This window comes from Opisthorchis viverrini (assembly GCF_000715545.1).
Source record: "Opisthorchis viverrini unplaced genomic scaffold opera_v5_372, whole genome shotgun sequence".
NCBI classification, from domain to species: Eukaryota; Metazoa; Platyhelminthes; class Trematoda; order Opisthorchiida; family Opisthorchiidae; genus Opisthorchis; species Opisthorchis viverrini.
Window position 1 is genome coordinate 358778 of NW_008752030.1, and position 11766 is coordinate 370543.

General features: G+C 47.0%; 1 protein-coding gene across 1 annotated transcript in view; it reads left to right on the top strand.

Annotated features, from left to right (window-relative positions):
- The window catches only part of T265_10488 (hypothetical protein), a gene marked incomplete at both ends in the record, with an annotated part of 50319 nt that extends 38553 nt beyond the window's left edge, over positions 1-11766 (top strand). Inside the window, 4 exons of the mRNA XM_009176870.1 lie at positions 936-1459; positions 5799-6097; positions 10245-10506; positions 11283-11766. Of these exons, the coding sequence (XP_009175134.1) occupies positions 936-1459; positions 5799-6097; positions 10245-10506; positions 11283-11686 (1489 nt within the window). The remainder of the gene's footprint in view (positions 1-935; positions 1460-5798; positions 6098-10244; positions 10507-11282) is intronic.

Below are 11766 nucleotides of genomic sequence, written 5' to 3' on the forward strand. Positions count from 1 at the left end.
GGCACCACGTTGATTTGAGAGCCATTCGTTAATACTTTGAGGTCATTTGTGCGAATTCCTTTCAGGTTATAACTGTTTTACGTTATCCCCCAATTTTCCAAGTCTAGAACGGATACGTTTAATCACTTTTGCAATCGGGAAGTCGTGGGCTTTGGTTAACGATCACAAATGTCAGATCAGCACCGTCTTTACTCGATGAATTTCCACAGTAGCTTTTCTACCGCAGAACCATGTGAATCAATCCATGGTCTTCTGATGATATGTACACGTTTTTTGTGACTGGAGTTTGCAATTTGGCAGCCTCCGACCCTTTTTCATCTAGCGTGACTTGTTCGTGGAAACCGCCATGCTTGTAGGGCAGTGCAGGGAGTCAACTTCTCGTTCACCTTTGGACAGACACGACCGGTGGCAACGCCCATTTGAAAGGTACGGCAGCGTGCCGTACCACTTTGCACCGCAGACTTGGACAAACCGACAAATTCGTCCAGTTGTAGCACCCTTTCGGTGCACCGGTGGCACCATTTGAAAGGTACGGCAGCGTGCCGTACCACTTTGCACCGCAGACTTGGACAAACCGACAAATTCGTCCAGTTGTAGCTAGCACTCGGTGCCTAGCTGCCGTGCCACACGGAGGCACGAGGGCTGGGATACTTCCAGGTCGCCCAAGCCTGGACAGGGGAAGTCGAGTGGCAGAGGTTGGGTTCGAACCACGAACCTTCCGGTCAGTAAATTCGCGCTCTAACCACTTGGTCCATCTCGCCGACAAACTAACTCCTGTTCCAAGCTCAAAAATCACTGTCTTGTAGTATGGATTAACTCTGGCCTAATTTGTACCATTGCCTCAACCATTGTGTGAAATAATCGTCCACTATTTGAAGATTCCTGTTGTATAATGTTTCTGATTGATAGCCAATCGACCCTATCTTACATTGTAGCTACGATGCCTACCATCATGCAGTCAGATGTTTTGAGCGACTGTGGGTACTGTGCCAGCTTCCTCCCAGTGCAACAGATCTACTAAACCAATCATCCTTCACTGATATCAAACAAACCGCCAAGCTGGGAACTCTCTCCGGAGCTTGTCTACTGGAAGTGACTCCGTCGCCCAGCTCTGCCCGCACATTGCTCTACTCCATTCTTCAAGAGGAGGTTGTCCAATCCACGGATGTTCTGGCACATTTTGAAGTGTTCAGCTGGCTGATATCTCATGGGTTGACAGATACCGCAGTGGCGCTCAACTCACCACACTTGGAAGCCTATTTACGCTCGCGACTGCGCCAGTGTCCTGATGACCCGGACCTACGATGTTTGTTGTGGCGTCAGTTGGAGCGCCGTGGTTCTAGACTGGAAGCTGCTCAGGTACTAGAACATTTGGCGGTGACCCCATGTCGCAAACTGACACTGGAAGCAAGGTTGGACTTTGCAGCTCGAGCCATTGTGACCGTGAGAGCATTACCAAGTGGGTTTGTTCGTGATATTCTGTTTACTTCATCGCACATTTGTCAGTCTTGGGGCTGTTTTTTTTCTCACTTTTGACAAGCATTACTCCCTCTTTGACGTAAATAGCCTGGTACACCCTGCTTCCATCGTTAACTGATCTGCCAATCTGCTGATTCAGGATCTGAGCGATGTCAGACGTGATTTTCTCTCACTCAGTTTCGAAATTTCTCCCTGTATTGCTGTATGACAGTTTGTGCACTTCTGCCGCCCATAAACAACCGGCGCTAGATCTCATCAGAGGTTCATACCAGACGTCCACGCCACCTTTACTTCGTGGGGTGGCTCACATGCGGTAACACAAAGGACTCTGAATGTGCATGGGGCAAACAAGTCTGTACGTCCATATCTTGAAACGTCCGCAAATTTTAATCGCTGCGTTTCTGTAGAACTCTCTCTGCCACCCGACAGAAATCTAAATATGATACGGTTCTCCAATGCAAATCGAATCACTTTGAGCGTTGCTGATAGTCCGTATAGGACCGGGCCGAAACATATTAACCGGAAAAACTATAGACCAACAGATGATGATCTGCACAACCGTGCGTATCATTGTGTCTAGGATTCAAGAACAGCCGTTCAATCCAAGAACGTGTCATCGATGTGGGAATACCCTCGAGAAGGGTAACCAATGATACGTTCTCATTCCTCCCACACACACCCTCTCGCACATATCATCATCACCATCATAATCTCCATAGTCATCATCATCCGCATCCTCATCGTCACCGTCATAATCGTCATCATCTTCATCATCACCATCATCATCGTCATCACCATGATCCGCATCCTCATCGTCACCATCATAATCTTCATCATCATCATCATCATCATCATCATCATCATCACCGTCACCATCATCATCATCACCGTCATCCTCGTCATCACCATCATCCGCATCCTCATTGTCACCGTCATAATCGTCATCATCATCACCGTCATCATCGTATTCATCATCCTCATCATTGTCATTGACGGCAGATGAAAACGCTAGTGCTTCACCGCCGTACAACCATGTTGACCTGTTCCAATGAGTCCTTAGGCTAGCCTACCACAGATGTTCATTGTGCCTACACCTCCAACACTGAGTCAGACAATTTGGACAGAAGCTGACAGCTTGAATGCCACTGACATGAGTTAGCCGCCATATCGTCCCATGCCTCCAGCCAAGCACAAGGAGTGGCACGTAGATCCTTCCCTGGAAGGCAGCACCCACACTTTTTCTACACCCTTCATTTCCACGTCAAATTCCCTCCACCCTGAATTGGGCGCGGATTAAAGCGCTAGCTTTCATAGGCAGTGATGCGGCATGGCCCAGCCACATTAGTTTCCAGTACTGGATGCACTGTTTGAGTGAACTACCGTTTGTTTCGTGAAAAACCCGCCTTTCAATCAAGTTATTCTGAATAGTTTGGTTTTAGCCGACTCCAACCATAGTTCGGAGACATCGGTGGTCAAAGGCCCGCGAATCTCTCAGTCTCTGCGCCCAAATCAGCCGAATGGACCAACTATATACTCCTTTGATTCAGTCAGTGGCGCAAATTGACGAAAGCCATTCTGTCCTTTGAGATTCGCGCAAAATCTAATGTAACTTCCGACATACGTATGGTGTTCCACAACTTCCAGTGTCCTCCTTGATTTCTTGGAGGCATGTTCAAAAGATGTACGTCCTGCAGAACGAATTTGCACGTTATGAACGCGAAGTACCCGCTGAAGGACTGGATGACCTTGGTCAGCTTTTCTAATAATGCTTGGGCTTCGTTCTGTTTTTCAGAAATAGAAACAGTGCCGTCTCCCACATATTCCAGGTCAATAAGGTTCTCGCTCGGGGGGGGGGGGGGTAACTCCGAAGTTTGGAAAACCCGCCAGTGTTCGCTTCGTTATTTCATCAACAGAGAATTAAGTCCCAATTCGAGCAAGTGACCATCCTTGTTGGACACCACGGCTCATAGAAAGGTCTTTGTATAGCCCCCCCTTACGCTTTCGCTCACAAATATGTAAATATAAACTGTACATGATATTCACGACCCTCTGGGGCTTACCCTATCGCTCAAGCGTATTAAAAAAAACGTAGCCAGTCGACAAAGTCTAATGCTCTCTTAAAGTCAAGGAACACCATGATTTTAGGGCGCCAATACACACCTGGTGACGTGTGAAGATGCAGTATACGTAGCCCCTTTTCCGCCGGAATCCTGCTTGCTGTTCTTGTGTCCAGTCTTCACAGCCTTTCGTAAGAAGAGGTTAGATAAACGACGCAGAGTCTGCTTCCAACGAGGGTCAAGCTAATTCCTCTGGGATTTTCACACTCACTAGGAGCGCTTTTTGGAAATGAGCCCAGCTGTTGACTCACTCCATTTAGTTGGAACGGTCTCCTTCGCCCAGTGGTTAGAGCGCGAATTTACTGACTGGGAGGTCTGTGGTTCGAACCCGGCCTCTGCCTCTCGATTTACCCTGTCTAGGCTTGGGCAACTTGGCAGTATCCCCTCCCTCGTGCTGCTTTCGGGTGGCATGAAAGTTAGGTACCGAAACGGTACTCCAGCTGGATGATTGATTGATTGATTGCTACCGATTGTAATCAAACCCGTAGCACGGTGTCGCGTTGTCACACTTGACAATGTTGATCCCTGTTCGTAACTTACCCGGACGGTTCAGGGTCTTGTTGCATAACAAGTCTTCATTTAGTCAGTCTGTATGGGAAATCTACATATTTGTTTCATAAAAAGGATGTTCTTCTGGGACTTGTTTGTAAGGAATGTGATTTCTGTCGGAAAATAGACGGTCTATGTTACTTAATTTTGCACGGTTGCACACGGACAGCCACCTGGCAGTGCTGCTATCCTGTTGAGTGTGCATCTAAAACCTACCAAGCCGTTTAAATCAAAATGTCCCAACCAAAGGAATAATTGCCTGACGCTTTGCAATTAATTGATGCATCGTTTGCGAGCCACATAAACTCCCCGGTCAGTTATGCAAGAACGCTGAGATGTGGTGCACAACTGGAGCTCTGTTATTCAGAGTTGAAATAGCTCAGTGATCCAGGCGCGAAATTACTGACCGGAGAGTCCGGGGTTCGGACCCGACTCCAGGGCATCTCGACTGCTCCCCTCTAGGCTCGACTGGCCCGACAGTATCTCAGCCCTCACAGATCAGTACATCGTTACAACATTTACGGTGTTCCCTTTCCCCTAAAGCAAACATTTTCAGCCACTCCCGTCAGTGGTCTTCTTAGTGGTCTCATAAGCACCGACTGCAGCACAAATCTGGTCCATGTGCCACAAAGTTCTGTTCGAACTGCTTGCAACGATTTCGTGACTTTGTCGCAGTCTCATGGGGTGAGTTGGCTCAGTGGTTAGAGTGCGAATTTACTGACCGGAAGGTCCATGGTTCGAACCGACCTCTGCATCTCGACTTCCCCTGGCAGTATCCCAGCCGTCGTGCTTCCCTCGGGTGGCATGGCAGCCAGGCACCGAAAGGATGCTACAGCTGAAGGATGACCTCGATCATCCAGTGTTCCTTCGGTCCGATATTCAGACTCTCTTATAATAATCTTTAAATGGGACAAGTTGATGACCTGGTTCGTGTATATGCCGTTTTATTTTTTCCTTTTTCCCGCTTGCACTTTATAATTTTCCCACAACCTCTAAATGTGTGGGAAACTGACTGAATCTGGTTGTTAAATTTGCACAGAACTTGATGAGACGATCAATACTCATTTGTACTGATGTTTCCAGTTTGGGCTTGCGTGGCTCGGTCATGTGCTACGCTTGTCAAAACACCGTCTACCGGGACGGATGTTGTTCTCGGTGCCTCCGGAATGGAGGAAAAGGCAAAGTGGACAACGTGTGATTTGGTGGAAGGGTGTGAAAGAGTTTGGGTGCTGTTGGTACAGTACGTCTTCTAGGATGACCTCCCCGTGACCCCTCTTGCGCTCTTGGCTGGAGATATTGCAAGAAATATCGGCTGATCGGTGTCAATCGCTTTCGTGTTTTCACATTGTCTAACCGAGCGTTTGGTGGTGTAGGCACCTCAGAATGCGTGCGATAGGCCACCGCCAGATCCCCCCCTTACCCGCTCTTTTCTTTCCATTCTAACACTTGAACTATGATAGACAAACCCCGTGATTATACAGCAGTGAGGCATCAATGTCAACACTGATGTTACTGTATCTGATGATAAGGATGATGACCCCTATTTCTTGCTTATATTGTTTTCATCTCTAATGCGTTGGTGAAAACTCACCACCTTTGGCTATGGAGGTTCCCTTACGGGTTCCGTTCCCATCATTTTTTTTTGACATGCAGTTGCTCAACAGGATGTGGACTATTTGCATGATCTGGAATCTCGCTTGGAATTGGGCCAACTGCAACACCAGTTGTGTGTCGAATTGAGCCAGTTGCTTGACTCTCGCCGTAGTGCTGCGTATTCTCCCAGGCGCACACGATCACCCCTACGCCCGGTGACCGATGGAGAGTTGCAGGAGGCAATATTCAAGCTCTCTCATGGTCCATTGCTCAGTCTCAGTGAAATGTTTACTGACTACGCGGACAAGTTTGGACTTCACGAATGCAAGCTGGTCCTGTTGTGGGTTGGGGACTCCCAGGTTTGTTTGGACTTTTGTTTACCAGAGCGTTTTGGTTATTTACACCGTATCTTGAGAGCTTTGACGTACAGAACTACCACGATTTACAGAGCAGAAAGAATCATTCTTTCATTTGAGGAGTTCATGGTTGATTCCATCGCATTCGAGGTTTCTCCTAGTCAATGTACAATTTACTGTATGGCTCAGGTTTTCATCTCCAGAACTAACGCCTTCATAGGACGGACCTTGAAGGTTAGATGACTTCAGTACTCGAATACTCTCTTGATTCTTGGAGTAAGTTGTCGACTTCAGTGTCGCCATAAAAAGCCCATCTTGCAATTGCGGTTTGTCTAATCGTTCTGTGCGCATCGAACAAACGTGCGCCAGCCTCCCTTCTCTTCGGAATTACTTTCCAAAGCATCTCGTAGAAGACGGACTTCCGTGCCACACAGCACCAGCCTCCTAAAATGTTTTTCGTATGGCTCAAGACACAGCAGGATCCGAAGGAAATGCGTAGTTGGGCTCGAAATAGCTCAGTGGTTAGAGCACGAGTTTACTGACCGGAAGGTCCGCGGTTCGAATTCCCCTGTCTGGACTTGGGTAACCTGGCAGTATCCCAGTCCTTCGGGTGGAATAACAGCTGGGCACCGAAAGCTTGTTATAGCTGAACGATTATCTTGCTTCTGTCGTAATTTAGGAACCAGAGGAATCCGCAAAAGTACAGAAGGAAATTGCTGTGCTTACAATCAGGGTTATCTTTGAACCATGTAATCATAAGGATTGAGGTAGTCAGCCTATATTGACACACACCCCTAAGCTATTCCCTGGCCAGTGAACTTGTGTATTTGAATTCTCATGGCCTCGTACCAGATCCAGTTTACTTCAAGTTTCAGTTTGATCCGCCGCACAGTTTGCGTGCAGTAGGTCCAGTGTTCAGTCGAACTAGCCCCTGAGAATCTGGTAAGCCACCGAACAGGCGTAAAGATGCCTGGTTAATTCTGTCACTGCTTGACCCGGTGTAGGACGCATAGCCTGTACTAAGCTGTTTGAAGCCTGGATTTACACTCTGGAAGCCCTGATATACTTCCGGTTTCCACAGTGCTGTTTTAAGCACTTCCGTGTTTTCAAAATCAAATAGAGACGCGAAAAATCAGGAAGGGAACTTCAATTGAAGAAAATTGCTTTGTCCCTCAACATATACATTGACTGGCTGAGAAAAATAAATTCCGGACTTGTGTCGTGTACTTCGAATACGTTTATTCACGCGATATTCCCCGAATATTTTCTGGCAGGTGGGCGCAAGTAGAACTGACGAAACATGATCACATTTTTGTAGTGTACTACTCATAAGCGAATTCCGGACTTGTGTGTGTCGTGTGCTTCGAATACGAGTTTCCGCGCGATATTCTTCGAACATTTTCTGACAGGTGAACGCAAGTAGAGCTGACGAAACATGGTCACATTTTTGTAATGTACTACTCACAAGGTTGCTGAAAATCCGTCGACAGCCCATGACCGGTTTCGCCCTTCTTGGGGCTCATCAGGAAGGCACAGTCCCCGAGTTTTCGTCAACCTTATGTTCTACTTGAAACCAAACTGCACGAAATTAGCGAACTACACTCATTTGCAAGCTAATTTGATTTTGCGAGAGGCTCACCTGCAACGCAGCTGAATCTCTCGTTTGTGATGTTTCCAAGCAAATGAATGTTCTGCACCAGGCCGCCTCATGTTTCAGTCACTAGGATGATCACATTTACCCAAGAAGAACCAACAAACTCGCCATTGCGTCCAACAATCCAGGATAACTGAAAGTTTCACAGTGCAATCTTCCGTTTGTTAGCGAACTCACATGGCTGGATGATTTGGTAAGAGCCGAAAAATACGGATGCCCTGAAACGAACTCTACACGGTGGAATAGTTTATAGCATACTGTCACCTATGGATGCTTTGGGGATAAGTTGTTTCAAAACTTGCTCACATCTGTATGGGTTGTGCGTATGGTGGAAGAGAGCCAGAGGCGGTCAAACAATGAATTGACTCAACTGCGCTGGTCGTTGCCATGTTCCTGGATGGGGACCTCGAAACGCGCCATATCAATGGTTACAGATATTGTCAGACATGGCCCAGTCGCGTCCTCAATGGCGCTCGTGCATCCAAGCTATTGCCTTCAATTCATAGCTTCTTTCTTATTCCCCCTACTTAACAATCCACCTACAATGCTGTATTTACGCCCTAATTTATCAGCTCCCGCCTGCAATGCGCAGCTACTTACCCCACCTCCCCGAATCATCGGTGAACGAAACCTTGGCAGCTACAATCACTGTACGACGAGTACGCGGTTATTACAGCTGACAATGATGATGATGGTTGTCCTACTCGATGACAGATGATGGACTCGCTTCCTCGGAAGGGAGCCAAATGGACTTACTTTCCCTAGGGCGGCACCGTTTATGTTACTAGTCTCTCGCCTTTGCTTATGTGACTGGTTGGTTCTTTGTTCATGTTTTCAGTAAGCTGTTCTGGCATTTTTGCTTTAAGGCCCCCAGAAAGAGTCGTTTTATCTGAAACTTGTTCAGTGTTTTCTTTTTATAAGATTGGTCAGGCCGAAGTGTCCATATGAAATATGACTGAGTTGGATTTCCCTCTCGTCAAATATCGTTTTCCTATTCACTACTGATAGATGGGTTTTCATCTAACGTGTGTATGGAAATGCGCCAGCAATTGGTATGCCAGGTATCTTTCCCCCCGAAAAACCACAAAGCGCATTCTATTTTTAGAAAAAATTACTTTCCGTTGGTTTTTCTCGGCTGAAGCACAGTTCTCCAGTAGTTTGGGGATTTCGGAGAAATCCGCACACATTCTGTTTCAGCTCTTCGGCGGTTCTCACAATCCGTTTAATTTCCCTAGATAGCCGGCAAATGTAAACAACTACGTCTGATGCGGTCAAACCGAACAATGAATTGACTCAACTGCGCTGGTCGTTGCCATGTTCCTGGATGGGGACCTCGAAACGCGCCATATCAATGGTTACAGATATTGTCAGACATGGCCCAGTCGCGTCATCAATGGCGCTCGTGCATCCAAGCTATTGCCTTCAATTCATAGCTTCTTTCTTATTCCCCCTACTTAACAATCCACCTACAATGCTGTATTTACGCCCTAATTTATCAGCTCCCGCCTGCAATGCGCAGCTACTTACCCCACCTCCCCGAATCATCGGTGAACGAAACCTTGGCAGCTACAATCACTGTACGACGAGTACGCGGTTATTACAGCTGACAATGATGATGATGGTTGTCCTACTCGATGACAGATGATGGACTCGCTTCCTCGGGAGGGAGCCAAATGGACTTACTTTCCCTAGGGCGGCACCGTTTATGTTACTAGTCTCTCGCCTTTGCTTATGTGACTGGTTGGTTCTTTGTTCATGTTTTCAGTAAGCTGTTCTGGCATTTTTGCTTTAAGGCCCCCAGAAAGAGTCGTTTTATCTGAAACTTGTTCAGTGTTTTCTTTTTATAAGATTGGTCAGGCCGAAGTGTCCATATGAAATATGACTGAGTTGGATTTCCCTCTCGTCAAATATCGTTTTCCTATTCACTACTGATAGATGGGTTTTCATCTAACGTGTGTATGGAAATGCGCCAGCAATTGGTATGCCAGGTATCTTTCCCCCCGAAAAACCACAAAGCGCATTCTATTTTTAGAAAAAATTACTTTCCGTTGGTTTTTCTCGGCTGAAGCACAGTTCTCCAGTAGTTTGGGGATTTCGGAGAAATCCGCACACATTCTGTTTCAGCTCTTCGGCGGTTCTCACAATCCGTTTAATTTCCCTAGATAGCCGGCAAATGTAAACAACTACGTCTGATGCGGTCAAACCGATGAGGTCTCGTTAAACAGGGCAACTTTCTCAACGGAGCCCGTGGCCTACGGATCTCTCGGGTGTGGTGTTTTAGGGGAATAACAGAACACGAAACGCCCACTTGGGATCATAGTTCCATGTCCTGTTTTGATGGGTCACGCTGATTTCATTTCAACTGTTCTGAGATTCGGCAACTCCATCAGCCGTTGCCCGATTCGTTTGTCGGTATCAATGAATAACAGGTAATAAACTAGGTCCATCTGTTCCGTTACGAAAGCCCTGAGTTCCATTTGTTCACACCGCTCACAGGATGCAGCGTTGATCAATGCGATTTGGAGAGATCTTCTTCGTTCCATACTGAATACAGCGGGTCCAACATCTGCCTACATTCCTGGTACTAAACTAAGCTCTCCCTTGCGTACTGTCGATGCGGAAACTCGTCGGCGAAATGTGGACTCATCACACAAACTCGCGGAGCTTGCCATCGTTGATTGTCTGGCTCGATTGGGGAATCGGTTCTCTGTAGATGGCAGTTTGTCCTCCATCAAGTCCCAAACGTTCTTCCCCTTGGGTGAGTCACTAGCCAATGATTTTTCCTTCGGAATCCTCCAATCATTCTATTTTTTTTCTTATGTTTCCCCATTTCTCCATACCGTTCTCGGTCGTTCGGTTTTTCAGTAGGTTTCACCTCTTTCATGCGCGCGCAAGGCACTGGTGTGCATCCTTGGATTTTGAAACTTCAGAGTCAATCGCGACTTGCAGATGATCTCGTGCGCCTAAACGCTAAATCAATGGCTATCTAAGGTTGTCGTGCGCTCCTCAGCCTTTCATCTGATAAGCTGCCTCTGGCGATCACGTGAGTGCTTACTTATACTAAATCACAGCATAAATAGAATAATGACAGACAAGGCCATCGATTTCGAACTGGGTTCTTGATAACAAGGCGATCATAAACGGCTTTCATGAGTGTCCTGTAGTCAAGGAAAGAACAGAGAGAGACCTAATCATCTGGGGTCCTGGAAAGATTTGGACCGTACAAGTTATCTGGGTTCCACGCATCTCATAAGTGAAGTCCCAGTGGTATGACAATTCTGGAGTGGGGAGATTGAACAGCATGGATCGATGCTTTAAGTTTCGGACGCGATTTGTTTCGGTCTGACGCCGGAACTTTTGATCTGCTTTTTGTGACGACTTTTGGGTCGTGGATCTGCGTGCACGATGGCGTTCGGCTGACGGGCACATCGCCTGTTTTATTGATATTTCGGTTTGCGTGTTCCGGTTTCCATGTTGCCCGTGTGTCCTTCCATCTCATCTCATATACGTCGACTTGCTTGCTACCCATTTCAGGTGAAATCCTCTCCACACTAGAATACTATGCAGTTCAACAAAAGCTCCCCTGCACCTGGGTCCCCACAATCCTACGCGATACGCGGCTGACTTGTAGCTCAAGTATTGTCGAAGCCTACGATACGCTACTTCATTCGAAAAACACTCTTTGGCGCCATTCTGATGTTCGCAGTCGTTTGTTCTCCGCTTTCGTTACCGTGATTGAAGACTTCTTGAATGTGGTCTCTATTCAACTGCCCGCACGTCAGCGCATGCTTCAGATTGGTCGTATCCTTGACCGGGTGACTAGTAATCTGGTCGATTTGAACTCCACCTCTACCAAGGAGTCTAAAGATACTCAAACACCCCGGGTTATTGAACGGCTTCGTCACGTGCACGATCAGCTACAACGCTTCTACCGATAGCGCACCGTATGCATTGTTCTTCGTGTAAAACTCAGTGTCACCACGCCAATCCCACTCGTTTTTTTGCTAATACATGTATA